The following is a 19,250-nucleotide window of genomic DNA, read 5'->3' as shown; positions in this document are numbered from 1 at the left end:
TGTCCCCTGTGGCCCACACCAGCAAGGAAGACGACATGCTGTCTCTACTGACCTTGTTTTCCTTGTTTCTTAGACGGTGCAAGACTTGGGTTGGGAGGCTGGGTGCTATTTATTGGGTACCTCAGAGACTGCAACACAACTCTAGGAGATGGGCATTACTCTTATTTTATAGCTGGAGAAACTGAGCTCAGAGGGGTTGGATAATGTACCCAGCGAGTAAGAGGTGGGGCTTGTACATACAGACGATGGACTATTCCGCAGCCATAAAAAGGAATGAAATGATGCCGACTGCAGCACCATGGATGGACCTAGAGATGATCGTACTAAGTCAGAGAAAGACAAATATATGACATCACTTACATGTGGAATCTAAAAAAATGACACGAACTTATTTACAAAATAGAAACAGACTCACAGAAAACGAACCAAAGGTTACCAAAGGGGAAAGGCGGGGGCGGGGGATAAATTAGGAGTTTGGGATTGACATGTACACACTACTATATATAAAATAGATAATCAACAAGGACCTACTGTGTACTACAGGGAACTCTACTCAGTACTCTGTAATAACCTATATGGGAAAAGAATCTGGAAAAGAATCGATATATGTATATGCATAACTGAATCACTTTGCTGCACACCTGAAACGAACACAACATTGTACATTAACTATATTCCAATGTAAAACAAAAATTAAATAAAGAAAAAAAGAGAGAGAGGCTGAGCTTGGATTTGAACCCAGGAGACTGTCTAACCCAGACCTGCTGTTGCTGCAACAGACACAGACACAAAAGAGACTGCGTCTCCGCAGCTCAGCCACAGCAGCAGGGGGAGGAGAGTGGCCTTGCTCCTCCTTTCCTCCCTGGGCCTCTCAGGGCTGCAGCCCTGGACAGCTCGACTCTTCATGTCTGGACAAGAGGGCAACCTCCCTCTGCTTCCTACCTCGGTCCTGTCATCAGAGTTCCTGTTCCCTGCTTCTTCTGCGGGACTGACACTGGGACCAAGTTCCCTTTTTACTGGGGAAATTACCTACTAAAAAACGTGAACTAACTTCCTGCAGGCCCCATATTTCAATAAAACACAGCATTAGTCAGTGTTCCAAACTGCAAGTTACAGAAACGAACTCAAGCCAGCTTGAGCAAGTGGGCCGTTGGTGTGCTGGATCCCGGGCTCTCCTGTGGCTGACTCTCCCAGGTAACTTAACCCCTTAGCCATTTACACACGTCTTCACTACGGTGCTAAATGTACTGTAATTAAGGGAAGACTCCACATCTGGTCCATCTCTACATCCCCTAGGGCTTCTGACACAGTTTCTAAATGAAGGATAAAGCGGCTACCAGTTACTCCTGGCTCACTTGGTCGCAAACACAGTAGGAGAACTTCACGTGCCTTATGTGTTTACAATCCTGACAGCAACCCTGCAAGTCCGGGATGTGACCAGCTCCATTTCACAGATGAGGAAACAGAAGTTCAGAGATGCCGTCAGGAAGGGGCAGAGCTGGAGGATGAAGGAAGGAACGACTTTCTGGGGTGTCCGTAGCTTGGGCGACCTTGAGGCCCTGTCCTTACCTTCTCCATAGGAAGCCGATGAGGAAGCAGGATTTGCCCCCCGTCCCAGAGAACACTCCCCGGTGTGCTGCCGCCCTTGTTCTTTCCTTTTTTTGGCCACGCCATGCGGCTTGTGGGATCTCAGTTCCCTGACCAGGGATTGAACCTGGGCCCTGCAGTGAAAGCACAGAGCCCTGACCACTGGACCGCCAGGGAAGCCCCCCTAACTGATACGCTCTCCACCCTCCTGCACCGACTCTTCACTCTCCCCTGAGGCTCATTCCAGCCCCAGGATCCCTGTGAGTCTCTCTGGCCCAGGCTGCTCTCTTGCTCTTGTGGCCTGGCCAGCACTTGGTTATTTTCTGGTTGGTCTCCACGTGTTGGGCTCCCCAACAGTGACGTCAGATTCTCGGGGGCAGGGACCCCTGGCCCACATGTGCCTCCACCCCAAGCTGCTTGCTCTGCCTTGAGTACATTCAGAACTTTCTTTTGAACCCTGTGCCTGTTGTGAAGACATGTGAGGGAACATTTATTGCTGGGTGAGCAAGAGCTAGATGTCCCCTTTCTTTTTCAGCTGGGTCCAGATTCTGCTTTAGGAATCGCAGAAGCCAGCAGAAGCCAGGGAGAAAAAGTTTTTAGCTCAGAAGAAGCTGGAAACACACTTGTTGGGTCAGACACGGGACTGGTGGCTGGTGAGGATTCTGAGGGGCCAAGGGCCCCCCTCCCCCCCAGCCCCCCAGCCCATCCATGAGTTCCCTGTGCCTTTGCAGAGGGCCAGCTGGCTTCACTGTCCAGTTAATCCCAAATTCATATTCTTATGGACCATGGGCTGGGGTGAATGTTCTGGCCAACCCCAGACAGCACCAAAGTTCCACATGAAGCTGGGGACGGATCCTGAAGATTTCTTGCTGAATTGTGCCAAAAACTAGCACTCAGGGACTTCCCTGGCGGTCCAGCGGTGGGGACTCACCGCTTTCACTGCCAGGGCCCGGGTTCAATCCCTGGTCAGGGAACTAAGATCCCGCAAGTCCAGTGGTGTGGCCAAAGGAAAAACAAAAACCAAACCAAACCAAACCCCTAGCTTTCAGATGGTCTCGAGGATGGTTTCTTTCCTTTTGATTAATGGCAAGCTTTTAGAGCTAGAAAGGTCATTAGGGGTCTGGCCAGTGCTGACCCCCTCAAACACAAATGCAAGAGCATCCCCAGGTCTTGGGCTGTCCTGCCCAGTGGCTTTTTTTTTTTCTTCCTCCCACCATCTGCATTCCTCCCATCACACCATATTCCTGTCTTCCGATTTTTTTTTTTAAAAGAACTGTTTTAGTTATTTTTGCAGCCTGAGTTATCGTTTCACCTCTTTGAACCAGCTTCTGTTTGTAGAGTCCCATTAGGAAGTGTAAGGCTGTGTTTTTAAAGTGAAAATACATGTTAAAGTTTGGCAAATTAATAATCCTAAATATGTTACCTGTTTGAAGTGTGAGTGGAAGAGTCTATTTGGCAAATCTTGATAAGACTCTTAGCGTTAATGTTGGAGTCCTTCATCATACATCCTATATGTGCTTCGTATACCACACATATGCACCTAAATGAAATACTCCTTTAAAAACTAAGAGCCAGTTATACTGTTATTGAACTCTCTCTGTATTCAAGACAGATGAAGTCACATGAATCCACTTAGTAACGGATGGGAAGTTCTACTGAAATCTTTTAACCATGTTTAGCTGACATTTAGGTGATACCCTCTGTAACTTTCTGGCTGGTGAGAGGGAAGCGTTTCTGCTTCGTACTACTGAACTTCCTATGAAAGCTCATCACTTTAGTAGGAAAAGGATGCATGTCATTTACAGGAAGCCCTTTTCCTGCCGAGCCTAGACCCTTGGAAGTCCAGCTCCTCTGCAAGGGGCATCCAGCACGTCCAATGACTGACATGGCCCTTGGGTCAGCACAGGGATGTTGAGTCTGAGAACAAGCTCAATTCCACCTCCACTGGTGTCAACGCTTGCTCGTGGTCTAATTTCAGGACAACAAGGCACCGCCGTCCTTTGCTGTCACCTCTTATGGTGTCAGTGGTCCCTCCAGGTAGAGACACAGACAGATTCATCTCAGAGTTCTCCTCTGGGTCTCTCTTGAGGGTCTTTGGACTTAAAGCTTTGCCCTTGAGCAAAAGCAAGAGCATCCATCTTACTCCCCAAACAGATTTCAGCACGAGAAGCCGTTTTCATGAAAGGTTCCCTGAAGGACTAATAAGGCTGCAGACAGACTGAAAAGGGAAAATCCTATTTATTCTCAGGGGTGAGGTGAACCATTGTCCATAGAGATTCTGGGCCAATGGTCAGAGAAAAGGCCTGCTTTCTCCACCAAGTTCCAGCTTTGTGCCAGATCCTCTTGTAACAAAGCAAACATGAGATGAGCTCCCGGGATGCACGGAGCACAAGTCCTTGTGGGCTGTTCCCTTTGTTTGTAAGAAGGAGCATCAGCACAGGGTCCCACCTTTGTCTGCTGACCTCACTAGCTGTGTCTGTGCCCATGACCCAGATGGCGTGGCTGCTTCCCATGGCTTCTGAGTCATGCAATGACCACCGTCATGAGGCCACTGCACAATTTAACAGGCAGAACTTTTAAAATGTTCTCCAAACCATCCCCGTGGTTGTCCACAATCAAGATTTGGTCATCTGGGTTCTGACCATATTTATCAAGGCACTTTGTGTCCATGACCGTGGTTGGGTCCAGAAGACACCGTCCCAAGCTCAGAGAACATTATCCTTGGTGTAGGAAATGCTTTCTCCTTCTGCTTTTTGAGTGCTTGTCATTTCTTCAGCGGTTGCTACAAGTGTAGCCTGGCCTCAATACCTGAGCTATCCTTTCATCTAGAAAGCAGGCAACAGTTTGCATGAAGTACCTCATAAAAAAGCAGCCCCTTCTGTTCTAAAATGTACTTGTGTACTTTCTGTATACTTGTCGAGGTTTTACTGTGCGTTTTAGTTTCATTCTTGGAAGCACATTCTCAGAACATGTCGACCAACTTTCCTCAGCCCTTTGTTTTTTTAACCTCGTGTCACCTTTTGCTAAATATGGAAAAATTTCCCCTACTCGTCCTGTTTCCAATGATGATATATATCTATAGGCTTTAACCTACAGAAGGAGAATATCTGTTCTCCAGAGAGCTAAGGGGAAAGTCTCTTTATAAGGGTCTTTCAAGCTGCTTTATTCCAGTGGATTAAAAAAAAATAAAACGAATCTATAGAAATGATACTTTCAACATTCGGAGGTAAAAGACACATTTGTAGATGCTAGTCTTTCTGTTTGAACTTGAAGTTGATTGGACCTAGCAGGAAGAGAAAGTGTCAGACAGTGCCCCCTCCTGTTCTGTCTCAGGTGGTGGCCTACGTCTGCTCAGCCACCCTGGCCCCAAACCTGGGGCTCCTCCTGGATGCCCCTTACGCCCCTGTACACCTCACATCCACCCAGTCGGTAGTCCTGTTGACTCTATTTTCTTTTCTTTCTCTTTTTGGTCCTGTTTTGTTCTTAATGTACCCCCCAGTGGGGTCCAGTATTTAGCAAGCCCTTTTGTCTGTAAGACACGTGACACCTGTGCCCTGAAGATACTCGTGGAAATGGCCCTGCACAGGAGACCCACAGTTTTGGCTGAGGTTGCCTGCCTACTCTTCAGAGTTTGCTCTGTGGCCCTGAGTAAGTAATAAATTAAGGTTTTCTATTAGTTCTCTGTATTAGTTTGTCACTGCTTCATAACAAACCACCCCAAAGCTCAGTGCCTTAGACAACTGTGATTATTTATCACAGAGCTAAGGGGTGGCTAAAGCCAACTGACCTAAGCTAGACTGGCCTGGGGGGCTCTGCAGGGTGTCGCTGCCCCATGTGTCTCCTGCCCCCTGAGAGGAGCACCCTGGCCAAGGCAAGTTCTTCTCAGGGTGATGCTGTTTCCAACATCACTGGCCTAGGTGAAGCCACCACCATCTCTTGCCTGGATTACAAGTGTTCAATCTGACCCCCCCCCATTTCTCCCACCAAAAGTTGGTCTCCCTGCACACCCCCCAATCTATTCCCGCTATAGCAATGTGACCTTTTAAAAAGACAGACAAGATCCTGCTTAAAAACCCCACTAGCTTCTTGCAGTCCTCGGGTCCCCGCCTCCCGACCCAGCCTCGCCACCAGCCATCCTGGGCTTCCTTTCGCTCCTCGGGTTGCACTGTTTTTCCCGATTCAGGGCTTCGCGTGCGCTGCCCCTCCCGCCTGGAGAGCTCCTCTCCCTGCCCTCTGCCCCGCCCACCTGCCTCTCGTTTCATCTGAAAGCCCCCTTCATGGGGAGGCCTCCCCTGACCCTCACCGTCCCCTCCTGCAGCACCTGCTTCCCCACCTGTCGCACTCGGCAGACCCGCCCTTTTCTCATGTAACCCTCTTGCGAGGCTGCGGGCTCTGAAGGCAGAGCCGGGGCTTGGTCGCTGCTGTGTCCCCGGCTCCTGGCACTGGCTGACTCCCAGCCAACACTGAACAGATGAGGAGATGAGCGACGGGGGGTGGGAGAGGGCTGGGCCTGCGCATGACCGACTGGAGATGCTGCTCAGGGTCTGTTTTCACACCTGTGGGCTCGGGGGTTGAGCTCGGTGAGCTCCAGTGTCTGCTTGTCCGAGGTTTGTCATCTTTGTGGCTCCTTCCAGCCTGCTGCCTTTGCTCCTGGATGTTGGGTGGCACATTTGCTGTGCCCAGGGACTTGAGATGTTGGGTGAGGCTGGGGATGGAGGGACGGAGGTGACAGCTGCTTGGTGGCAGCAGGTAGAGGTAAAGCGAGCTACGCCAGCTCCATCTGGAGAACGAAAGCCATGTGCTTGGTCTCCCAGCATCGAAGCATTACAGCCAGACCAAGCACGTGTTACCTCTGAAGGTCTAGAAACCAGCACGCTTGGTTCCTGTCTCAGGAGAAGTCGACTTATACTGTGGTATTTCCTATTTTCTCAGCGCTGACACTGGAAACCATCCTCAGCCGGAATCCCGGCTTTAGGACAGCCACACATTCCGGAGGCTGGAGGCGGGCCGGGACGGAGGGTGTGTCCTCCCATCAGTGTCCTCACCCCAAGGCCTCAGGTGGGGCATCGTCGAGCAAATGGAGTGCTTTCCACAAGCGGCCCTCCCCACAGGGACATCACCTTGGGTCCTCTGAACCGGGGGACACCCAGTGCGAGGTGCTGCCTGCCGTACCTGCCCTGGCAAGTTGAGGGATCTGTTTGTGGCTTTGTCACAGAATTCTCCTTCATGCCTTTCCAAATTCCAAATGCACAGTTAATTTTATTGCAAAAGTTAGCTCTGTTTATTAAGGCTTGGGGCATGTTCAGACCCATCCCTGCGCTTTAATTAACATAAGAGCCACCCGCTGTTGAAGGCCTGCAGGACAGAGTTCCGTCTGCTTGCTCCACTGTCTCTGTGACTAAGACCTGGGGGGAAGTCTCCTGTGGAGCTGCTATCCTGCTGGCAATTCCAGCAGAATTGCTGGGGAGAGGTTCAACTCTGGACTTAGATTTCCAAGTAGCAGCTGCTTTAATTGATTAAGTGTAAATCAGAGGTGACTTCCGCTGGCTGGCACAGTGGTCGGATGTAGTTGTTTCTGAGTGACCACACGCCTGCCTGGTGCAGAGGGGAACGTGCCCCAGAGCCACACCCCCGGCTGAGATGCTGCCCCGTGACAGTCAGCTGAGGGGGGCGCACACTCCCATTCCCTTCACTGTCTCCCTTCATTCTCACACCTCGGCCCTAAGATGTGGAAGGATCTGGGTTTATAGGGGTAACAGATCTGGGACCAACCAAGGGTTGGTCTCACAGGCACACAAGACTTTATCCACGGGTTAAAGCATCCTGAAATCACACGTTATACTGCCAAACAGAATGACTACACGTTTAACCTATGTGGAAGGCACCATCACAACAATATCCCCGATCCATAGGTAAGGTGAGCAGTCACAGTCTTTAACGCGGGAGTGAGGACATGGACCCAGACCACTCATGCTCGGCTCACATGACTGTGAGAATTAAAATGACGCAGGGAGCGGTTCAGTGGCAGGTCGGTGATAGTCAAAGCTATTTTAGGACCTGTAACTATTTATATGAGCCTGTTCCAAACCCAGACATGTGAGTAATGAATTCACTCAGTACTGTTTATGGAGGTAAGCCAAGAAATCTCCCAGTGTCCGGGTCCCTCATAAAATTCCCAGAAGTCAAGTAAGTTACTTACTACCTTATTTCCCTGTTTTTAACTGATGTGTTTCCAAGGATAAATGCATACAAATACTGTTTTCACCTGTAACATCCGCAAAGGGCAGAGTTTCCCGAACTGGCTCAACATCAGAAAGACCAGGAAAGCTTTAAAATGTATTTATAAATCACTGTGCCCCACCTCTCACTTATCAAGTCAGAGTATGAAGCACTGAGAAATTCCTTTTTAAAACCCTCTGTCTCTCCAGGTCATTCTGACTCAGTAAGTGAGCTTTGGGATGCATGTCTCAAACCTCGGTGTACACTGGAGTCTCCTGGGGTGTGTCAGACTGAAGATTCTGATTCAGAAGGTTTGGGGTGGGGCTTGAGATTCTGCGCTTCCAGCAAGCTCCCCGGGGGGGCTGACGTCGCCAATCCCGAGACCCCAGTCTGAGCAGCAGGTTGTACGTACCTGTCCCCGGGTGTGCATCCACACACAGGCCACCTCTGCTGTTGCACTGGGCCCAGGTCTGAATTGCAGGGTGCACCCTTTACCGTTTCAGCTCCCTGCCCTACTCCATGCTGCCCCCAAATCTCTACTGGTGCTTGGACTTGCCTTTGCAAAGGGGGGACTCAGCTCAGGGCTGGACCCTCCCTGTTGGTCTCCCCACTGACCTGGCCATCAGCAGGAAACAAAAGGGCATTAATCGTGATGGGTGCATCCGGTATAGAAGGCCTAGGGACCTTCTCTTTATTGTCAAGGACCAAGAAGCAAACTCTGGGAATGCTGTATACAAGTGTTGAGGAGCTACAAGGAGGGGTGGGCCGGAGGAAACGCAGTAGCACACGGCTTTCTCCTGAGGGTCTCCAGCTCTTCATTCTAACACTTGAACCAAGGAGAGGCAGCCACCCTCTGTCACTAAGGCTGCAGGAGATCGGGCACCTCGCTCAGTTCACCAGTTCCTATAGGGCAGGTGGAGTGAGAAGCTCTTTAAAGCTGATGCGGGAGGCCACCTGTGGTCTGCTGGGAGTGCCCTTGCCAAGCAGGATGGATGCTGAACGTGGTCCACGGCTGCCGGTGGTGGCTGGTCCCGGCTCCCTAGGTCCTGGGCTTCTCTGGAGTCTCAATGATGAGCTTGTCAGTCGAATACATTTGGCCAATGTGTACCTGGAGGCAAAGAGAAGACACAGACCAAGAGCCATGGGCTCCGTTAGCCGTGAAACTCAGAAGGGCGTTTCTACATTTAGGTGCAGATGTGCACCGTCACCACAGGACGCTGTTCTGGAAACGGCACTGTGGGGCGGAGTGCAGTCACCAGCTTCGTTTCTGCTAATTCCCGGCACTGTCCCACCCCACTTCCCGCACTGTGGGAACAGTGGGAGATTCCCACTCGTTGCTTCTTGCCCGTGGGATGGCCCCGACCGCGCAGGCTGTCCTGAGCCAGGTGAGACCCAGCCAGACCTGTGCACGGCCGCTCCTCATCCAACAGGATTTCTGGCCTTTGGGACTGTTTCTTCTGCCAGGATGGACTCTCACCGTAAGGCACTAGTGAGCTCTGTCCACGCTGGGGCAGAGGAAGCACAGCTGTACCCCTGCTCTGCCACTCACCTGCCACGCTGTCCACCTCTTCCCTCTGGTCTCAGCATCCTCATCTGTGGGAGGAGGGCCACAGGGCCGCTCCCAGCTGATCTTCATGTCCTTTGCTGCTCCAACAGCCTTTGGACCCTCAACCTGGTTGGCACCTACGTGGTACGAGAGCCCTGGGGGCAGCTGGGGAACCTGCCAGGGGACGTCACTGCGGACACAGAGGCGAGGATGCCTGTGCTGCTGCGGTGGGAGGTGGAACGGGCTTCCTGTCACCTCCTGAGGGGCCGGCTCTCTGCCTCCTAACGTGCCTTACAGCCGGCAGCAGCCGTGAGGGAGGCTGTGAAGCCCACCGTCCCCACCTTGCAGCCTGCCTGGACCACCTGGGTGGTCTGTGCCCAGGGCCTGTGTGAGGTCATGTGCTCATTCAGGTCTGCCTGGGAGCCCCTCAAAGGCAGGGCAGGTGACCCAGGCACGCTGTGGCCCTGGGCCCTGCAGTCCTGCGACCACTGACAAGGGGGCGAGAAAAGGAAGCGGAGAGCAGAGGGCTCTGCAGCAGAGACGGTGTGCGGGCGTTTGTTGAATGAAAGCCCTGGCAAGCCCTGGAGGAGGGGTGAACGGCAGGCACCTCCCGTACTGGGACTGCGCTCGGGGGAGGCTGGAGACCCACCCCTGCCCTCAGGAAGCTCAGAGTCCAGGAGGGACACAGACAAGGAGGGAGGCAACTGCAACCTGATGGCTGGAACACCAGCAGCCGTCTAGCACTATGAGGGAAGTGGGATATGGGGCCACGCACGGAAGATGAGAGGCAGGAGGGAGGTGCCAGGGTTCTTGATGACCATGGAGCCATCACACCAGCCAACGTACTAGCTTAATGCCAAGTTTTCTTTTACATGAGAGAAAAATAAACCGCCACATTTTTAAAGCTACTGTTATTTGGGTTTCTTGCTATATACAACTAAACCAAACCCTAACTCATGTGAATGTATATTGTGAATTTTAAGTGTAGACTATATGACTATTGATAAAAAGGTCACTGCAGACAAGAAGGTGTGCTGTGCCCTAGGGTAAGTGGAAACAATGACCCTATCACCCGGGAAGGCACCATTAACAGATAGTCTGTGAATTCCTAAAGTTTAAAGAAAACCACACTGGGACTTATAAAGATCTTCTTTTGTCCCACACTATTTGCTTTAGAGTATGTGGCTATTAATATTTTAGCATTTTTTCTGTCTCATCTTTTAACTCACTTATACATTTAAAATGTATGTGTGTATATATAAACAGAATATTTAAATTTGGAATCATAACTTCTTTTCAAAACTTAACTGTATAACCTTAGGTCATTAAATAGTCTTTGAAAGGATATCTTTAGTAACTGATAAAGTGCATTGTAAAGATGCACGGTAATTTATGTAACCATTCTCATATGACGAACACTTGCAGAGTTTCTGCTTAGTCCTGGGATTACCATTCTCATGTATAAACCTTTTATAGCATCTCTGATTTTTTTTCTTATAAAGGTTTCTAGAAGTGGAATTATTGGGTAGACAGGTATGAATATTTTTATGGTTCTTGATGGATCTTGCAAAACAACTTCCCAAAAGTGTGCATTTGCTCGACAACGGACACTCCCTTTGGTGGACTGTTTGAAGGTTCGGCAGTGTGTTGATCGCGTCCCAGAACAAACATGTGTCTTCCCACCCAACTTACTGTGGACACCATGAGCGCCCACGGCCACCATCTCGATGGCTCTCCTGTGTGGCCCCCCTAACAGAGGCCCCACCAGCACAGTCAACGCAGCATTTGTTTCTCATAGTCGGCAATGTAAAGGGTGGAACCTTTGGGGGGCAGGTGCACTCGCAAGAAATGCAGTTGTATGAGGTGACCTGGTCCCAGTCAGCTCCACGAAAGGCTCCAGAGAAAGCTGCACTGGGGCGATCCAAAGAGCCCGAGTTTTAGGAAACTTTTAAGTCAGAACAAACCTTCAAATGTAGAGCCCACTTTGACCGAAGTATGAATTAGATTTTAAAAATTCCACTCAGAAACAACACTTTTATGGCCTTTGGGGGAAAAACTGAATGAAAACAGATCTTAATGGTGTTAAGAGAGCACAGAGATGAACATGTTTCTATCTGTCCAGGCCCCCTGGTCTGCTGTGCACACTCCTCGGACGGCCAGCACCTCTTGGGGATCATGAGCTTCTCACTGACGCCGGGAGACCTTGGTCTCCCAATCTGTCTGTCCCTCAGGCTTATGTGGATCCACACCCACCACGCAGAAGCCCACCCACCCTTTGAGTCGACCGCTGAAGCTTCCCTGGGTCCCCTCTGCGGAAGGGGCTGTTTCTCTCTCCTGGGAACACTGACTGCAATGCCTGCGCCACCCGGGGGGCACTCACGTGGCCTTGTCCTGTCACCACTGGTGTGCCCGTGTCAGCTCCTCGGCATGAAGAGTGGCTGAGGGGGAGGAAGCAGGGGCTCGAGCTCCGTTTGGCTCGGCTGCCTTCCCAGCAGAGCCCAGGACAGCGCCAGGCACGCAGGCCTGCTCAGTAAGGACACGGCGACTAACAACACCGGTGTCTGGTACCCCTGGTTATAAGGCTCTACGTGTCCACCAGCTCTAAAATCTGGTAAGTGATTATGACGTGCTTTGGTGCAAGAGCTACTGGTGGAAATACAGAATTGATAAAGGCAAGTCAATAAAAGTAGCGACAGGGCCACTTACTGTAACAAGAATGTTCACTCACCATTAAGCAAAATCACATGGTTTAAACTTGGCTCAGCAGGGGGTTTAAAGCTATACTCCAGGGCTATAAGGGATTAACCCAGAGCAATAACAGAAGGGCTAAGGGAAATATTCCGTTCACACAGGGAGTAAATATTAAAGTTTTCTCCACAAGGGCCGTCCAGATGAGGCCATCAACGTTGGTGTAACAGCTCTGTCCCACTTATTTGGGCTGTCAAATGTGTCAGCTCACGTTGGGTGGGGGCAGCCTGCAGCGCTAATGACGGAGCAAGTGGTTCCAGCTGCAGGTGAGGGGAAGTGGTCAGGAGGCGAGCAAGTGCAATTTACAGCCCCTCCAGGACCACGAGCCGACTTCCAGCCCACGTCAGACTATTACCACGCACAAATGGGTCATTAGAGCCAATCACACGTTTGCTCTATAAACCTTGGGAGATGGCATTAGACTTCATTAGAAAAACACACAAATGACTCAACCGCAAGTAGATGGGATGACTGGATGGCCCTGAAACACGTATGAGCTCTGGGACTCATCAGACCAATAACCTGCTGGGGAGGAAGGAGCACGATCCAGGGAATGAAACGTAGTCCAGGGTCTCAGGTCCTCACTGCTTTCTCCTCTGAAGCCAGGAGCGTCTCCCGTGCAACACATCTCAACCTGGCTTAGACTTGGGGCGGCGGAGCTCAGTGTGGGCGGTGGGGAGGCTGCCTGGGCATCTGATGCTCACTGCCTATGTCACGGGGCTGTTGTGAGAATCACACGACTGGACTTGAAGAAAAGGTATCGACTGCCCCAGACACTTCCTAGGCCCAAATCTATCAGATGCCTTCATGCTGTTGGGAGGATTAAATAAGAACAGCATGCGAGGTGGGGGGCTTCCCTGGTGGTCCAGTGGTTAAGAATCCGCCTGCCAATGCAGGGGACACGGGCTCGAGCCCTGGTCCAGGAAGATCCCACACGCCGTGGAGCAACTAAGCCATGACTACTGAGCCTGAGCTCTAGAGCCTTCGAGCCACAACTACTGAAGCCCGTGCGCCTGGAGCCTGTGCTCCGCAACAAGAGAAGCCACCGCAGTGAGAAGCCCGCGCACTGCAACGAAGAGTAGCCCCCGCTCGCTGCAACTAGAGAAAGCCTGCGCACAGCAACCAAGACCCAATACAGCCCAAAAAAAAAGAAAAAAAAAAAGTACTTGATTCTTTTGCCCTCACAACGAACTTACGAGGACACTATAACACTATCACCATCGATTTAAAGGCTTTTATAGGCAAACTCTACCTTTGGTGTTTAATTTCTGTACTTGGAAGGCCTGTAATTGCTCAAATGGACATGCCCTTCCATTTCGCAGTGGATCACACTGAAAATATGAGAAAAGACAGCAGCAACGGTCACACACAAAAAGCAACATGCCTAGATATAACCTTAATAAGAAACGTGTGTGATTTTTAGAGAGAAGACTACACAACTTAGAAATATAAAATAAGTTTGAATAAAATGACACACCATGTTCACGGAGAGACTGAGTCATACAAAAATGCCAAACTTTTGCCAAATTATATTGAACACAATGATATTAAAAATCCCAACAGGATTTTTTTTTGAATTACTTGAGAAAATGAAATGTTTATTTGACTGAATATGAAGTCAAGAATAAAAAAGAACATTTTGAGGAGGGAGGGAGATGCATGAGGGAAGGGAGGTGGGAACAGATGTATATGTATGACTGATTCACTTTGTTATAAAGCAGAAACTAATTAAAAAAAATCAAAAAAAAAGAACATTTTGAAAAGGAAGACATTAAAGCATTTTGGGGATTCAGTTAAAAGAGAGAAATGAACAGAACAGGAGAGAGTTAGAAAACAGATCCTGTTCTCCAGAAGTAGCCTTTTATTCACAAACTCGTACTCGTGGGGGTTTGGGGCTTCCTGAGGCGGCTGCGGCAACGGGAGCATGGCTTTGAAGTCTCCTAGTGATGTTCACGGAACTGGTGTATTCTGCTCTACACTGTGTTTACGCTCATTTTATTTTATTATTATTATTATTTTTGCAGTACGTGGGCCTCTCCCATTGCGGAGCACAGGCTCCGGACGCGCAGGCTCAGCGGTCATGGCTCATGGGCCCAGCCGCTCCGCGGCATGTGGGATCTCCCAAGACCGGGGCACGAACCCGTGTCCTCTGCATTGGCAGGCGGACTCTCAACCACTGCGCTACCAGGGAAGCCCTATGCTCATTTTAATGTAAAAATGTTTCCCACGTTGTCAAGTAGCTCAGGCTCTTCACGAAGATGCACTGTAACTGTCCTGTGCCTTTGAGTGCCTCCTGACACACCTGGCTTGTGAGGCATGTTTTAATGGTATCCCACCTTCCTAGGGTAGCTACACTTGATCGGGGCTTTGGAAGCCTCCTCCCGCAATCTTTATGCCACCAAGATAATGAATCTTTGTCAGCCTGCAGGTTCTGCCGACTGCCTGCCTGTGCCGTGAAGGTGAGCAGGGTCGTCCGTCTGTGGCCCCTATACCCCCCTCTGTTTCATAACAACGTCAGACAGCTTTCTGCGCTGCCTGCAATTCCCACAGTAATTCTCTCCAGCGAGATCCCAGCGCGAGAGTCACTGTCACAGCCTTAGTCAAGTCACTTGCCCTAACAAACATTTTTCAAATAAACCATTTTTATCATACTTCATGCTTCCTAATAATTTTTAAAGAGCAAAATGAAAGAGATTCCTGAACTTATATATAATTTTTCCCAGTCTTTTCTGTTTACCAACAAGAGATATTATGAAACCAAAACTTAAGAATATTGGTTGCATGGCCTTCCTCTAAAAACGCTCTTGAGGAAACTGTTTTCTTTGTAGAATTCAGTAGCCAGAGCTGTTTTTCAAAATGCTTACATATAGTAACATAACTTTGCTACTTGTAATTTTGCTATGGTCTTGTGCAATGGGAGAACACCCGAAGCACTCAAACTAGATGTGTGAAAATTCAGCTGACAACTAGAAAGGTCAGTTCAGAGAACCCAGGGAAGAGTCTCTGTGCTCCCCCCAACCCCCTTCCACTCTGCTCTGTGAGCCTTGAAGTTCAGACACTGGCTATGCTTATCGTGGAGGGCGGTGGCGAGCAGCTGACCTCTTATTTCCTCTGTGATGCTCCTGGCAGAGTGATGCACAAATTCATGTCTCTTCCCTAAATCCCATGTTCCGTTTAACAGCTACTGTGTTTCGCCCCTGCTTGTTGGGACAAGAGAGGACACAGGTGCAAGTGTGTGCACTCTCACTGGTGTGGCCACATGTCCGGTTCACACACAGGGTCCTAGCCTGATTGCTAACGGGGTCTCTTTCACCTCAAGGGGCCCGGTTTGGATGACGAATTACACGGTTGCCCTCTTGTCCACTGTTGTCAGATTTCTGGGCCATTCTGTTGTTTTTCTGCACGGCTGATGTTCAGTTACAAGACAACAGCAGGCTATAATGTGAAGGCTCCTTTCTTTTGTTTTCCAGGCCATGAGAGTAAAGGAAATCAGACCATTTTAACGGGTCTCAGAGAACTGTGGCTGCAAAGGAGCCTGAAGTGGAGGGCAGCCGGCAGGGGTCCCCTCTGCAGGAACAGACACGCACGTAAGGCAGCGGGTCCCAACAAGGACGAGGCCCAGAACCACAGGGCCAGCTTTCCAGGACACACGCGGCCTGGGCCACTCTTGAGTTTCTCAGGACGGACATGGGGTGAGGGTGCGGTCACCTCTCCCCTGCTGCTGACTGGCTCCCCTGAGCGAGCAGGAGTGCTGATCTAAGGGGCTTCATCATTATTATTCTAAAATTACAGTCAGATTTTTTCCCCCAGTGAGTGAATATGACCCCCAAAACCAAACAAAACCCAGGGTTGATATCTCCCCACCAGGTGCACTTTGGGACCAGCCCTTCCAGAAGGTGGAGCAAAGGCTGTGAGACCAGGTGGGGGAGGAAGCGTCCCCGCAGCCCACAGTGTCGCTCTAAATGCCACACCGTCAGCGAGGGCCGGGGCTGTGTCCTCTGTCCCCTCCACACCTGCTCTCTGCAGGGGCTGGGCACTGCTCGGGGTGAAGCAGGAGATGGGTGCTGGCCGTCCCCCTCCACACTCACACTCGCTGGCCACGAGGGGACACCAGAGACAGTCTGCTGGCCAGTGGCCTGCAGTCCCCTGGCGTGGGTGGGGAAGCTCTGCAGGCGAAAGCCACCCAAAGGCAGGTCAGCACCAGCAACTCGGTCACCAAGCCCTTCTTGGAAGTGGGCAGAGCCCAGGGCCCGAGCGTCAGGTCAGAGTGAAAGTGGCACTTCCCCGGGACGGCGACAACAAGAGCCCCGGCAAACTGCCAGAGACAAGTCCGTCAGAGGTCACGCTGCTGCCTGGCTTGGGGCCCCTCAGCCCTGCACGTGGGCCTCAGGCCACCACAGCCGGCGGCCAGGCCAGGACCCCCATGCGCGAAGTCGGGGGCAAACAACAGAAAGAAACAAATGAGGAACCACAGTCCGTGCGTTCTCCTGCAACCTGCTTTTCAAGCTCAGCATCTTGCCGTGTCAGGACGCACAGACCTCCTTCTTTCTTTCCAACAGCTGCCTTGTCTTCCTTTGCTCCCAGCCCCGCTGGGACCTGCTGGGTAATAGGCAGGGACACTGGAACAGAGGGTCAGCAACGGCCTCACTTTCCCAGGGCTTGGGAGCTTCCTTAAACAACACTGGGGCCGACACACCCCAGCCCATCTGATTAACTGGGCTCCCTTTTGTTTTCCTCACTCCGAAGTTAGGTTGAAAGAGCAGCCCAGTGGACACCGAGAGACAAACACCGCCATGAACCAAAGGGCCCGGCAGACTTGCAGAGGGAGCGGTGGGCCCAGATGCTAAGAAGCTATGCCAGACCGGGCCCCAACCCAGCACACATGCCCCCGTCCATCCCCAGCCCTGAGAAGCCCACGAGCTCCTGGAAGCCCCCGAGGAGCTGGTCCTGGAAGGTGGGAGGGAGTTGGGACAAGGGCCGCCGACAGTGCCAGGCAGTGAAGTCGTGCCCCTGCTCGACGTGCCTCAGCCCCATGTCTCCTAATCCTGACCCCTGGAGAGCCGCTGTCTTCCACAGGCCCCAACTTGGCGGGGTCTAGGAGACACTTAAGTGTATGTGAAGGGACACTTGGGGATTCTCAGAGATGTCTGGAGGAAGGGGACCCCTCGAGGCACAGGGTCCCTGCTGGCCGGCAGACAGGGCAAGGCTGAGATTCAGCTCGTAAGGGCCACACTTGTGAAAACGTTGAACTACTTCCACACTCGGCACCCGACTGCTGCTCCGACCCTCCCTCTGCCACCCGGTCTGCCTCTTCCAGGAGGCCTGGGCCTTGCACTGGCGTCCCCATCTGGCTTGGTGGACTACTTTCCAGCTCCAGCTTGGCCAGATTTCATTCTGATGGGCCAATGCCTATGCTGCCCTGGTGGGTAAACATCTGACCACCAGCTCTGGGGAGGGGACTCTGGGGTGTAGGTTTGGACTGTTACTGAAAAGGGATGCAGAGTTTTCAGCGACAGGCTACTGACCGTGAGGCCCACATCTGCTTTCCTTCCAGTATTCTGCAGAGGGGATGTGAAGACAGCTGGACAGAATGGCCAAATTTCGGGCCATCAGGAAGTTATTCTGGATGAGAGAGAAAGGGAAGGCCAGAGCCAGAGCCTGAAATGATGCCACGGGTCTGACGGGACAGTAAGCTGGGCCTTCGCTTTCCGTGCCAGCCCAGGGCGGCAGCCCCTTGGTATCCTCAGTGCCCACAGGGTCAAGGAGGGGGCGGGGGGCTTTCTCTTAACAATCTCACCTCCCAGGCCCTTGTAGGACATGAGAACTCACCATACACAGCCTTAGCTCTGTCCCTGGAGCCCGGCTACTGAAGACACTCTCCAATTAGACACCAAGGAAGCAAATAATTGATACCAGAGGGACCCTACTGATCCCCAAACGGAAGCATCAACTTCAACGTCAGGACCGTGGGCTGCTGTGCCCACTACTGGTCTCCACTACGTAACCGACAGTACAGACCTTGGAGACCTACTGCGAGGTGGATGCTGTCCCGGTGGATGAAATAACTGGTCCCCGGATAACCTGCTGTGGGCAGCGGCATCAAGAAGCCAACTGCCAGTTTGACTCCACAACAGGGGAAAGAACCAGGCCTCTGAATCACAAGCTGCAGATGCCCGGCCAGCACTCAGCAGTGGCCAGGCCATGCTGCTCTCCTCCCCTGGGCCGGCTTTCACTTGCCCCAGAGCAGGACAGGCTGCAGCAGTGGGTGACACAGTGCACAGGCCAGATTGCCTGGGCGAGCCTGCACAGGGCCACCTCCACCTACCTCCTTCCGTGCCCCCCTGGCTCCCCGGGGAGGAGGAAGCCCAGAGGAGCTTCTCGCCACTGCGGCAGCCTCCTCCCACCACCTCGGGGAGATGGCGTCAGTGCACACGGCTTTTCTCTGAAGCACACAGACTGTCTCTTTAAACATGCTCACCTTGAACTGCGAAGGGGAATGCGTGGAAATGAATCTTCCTGCCCCAACTTTTTGCCACGGCTGATTTTAATAAGAGCCTGGGGCAGTTCTGTTCTGTTAAGGCACCTGCAATCCAGAAGACAGGCCTTCTTCAGTGCCACTGCTTTAGAGAACTCGGACTACGGTCATTTTACTAGAAATAGGGCAGCTTCATACTTCTGTGTGTGACACAGTAATAGCTAAACTCTCTCTAGCACTTGACGGTTTACACGGTTGTACACACTCTTATCGGCTCACCTGATTCTTACAAGGTGTGTAGAGCAGGTGGGTGTCGTCCTCATGTCTCTTTCACAGTTAAAGAGATGAGGGTCTAAGAGGTAAAGTTACTTTACCCAACATCACAGGGTTAATATGTAGTACTCTGACTTGAAGCAAATCTCTAAATTCTAATCTTTTCAATCTCAGTTAATTCTATGAATACATGGTAGTTTATAAACCCAGCATGAAAAGAAATAATAATAAAAAACCAACCATAATCCCACCATCCCAAATCAACTTTATTTTTATTTCTGCGTACAATTTTGTCACGTTTACATTTGAAAAGCTGGAAGACACTGTTCACAAATGATCACGTGCACGTACAGTCTGTGTTCCTAACCTAGAACCCTCACGCCACACACGTGTCCCCACGTG

At 51.2% G+C, this 19,250-nt stretch overlaps 1 protein-coding gene across 1 annotated transcript in view; it reads right to left on the bottom strand.

Moving 5' to 3' along the window:
• Nucleotides 1-8,467: 8,467 nt before the first annotated feature.
• The window catches only part of LYRM4 (LYR motif containing 4), a 112,445-nt gene continuing 101,662 nt past the window's right edge, over nt 8,468-19,250 (bottom strand). The window contains exon 3 of the mRNA XM_082638492.1: nt 8,468-8,914. Within this exon, the coding sequence (XP_082494618.1) occupies nt 8,846-8,914 (69 nt within the window). The 3' untranslated portion in view covers nt 8,468-8,845. The remainder of the gene's footprint in view (nt 8,915-19,250) is intronic.

Source organism: Mesoplodon mirus (genome assembly GCF_964341445.2).
Source record: "Mesoplodon mirus genome assembly, chromosome: 12".
Classification (NCBI taxonomy): Eukaryota; Metazoa; Chordata; class Mammalia; order Artiodactyla; family Ziphiidae; genus Mesoplodon; species Mesoplodon mirus.
This window is presented reverse-complemented; position numbering and strand designations above follow the sequence as displayed.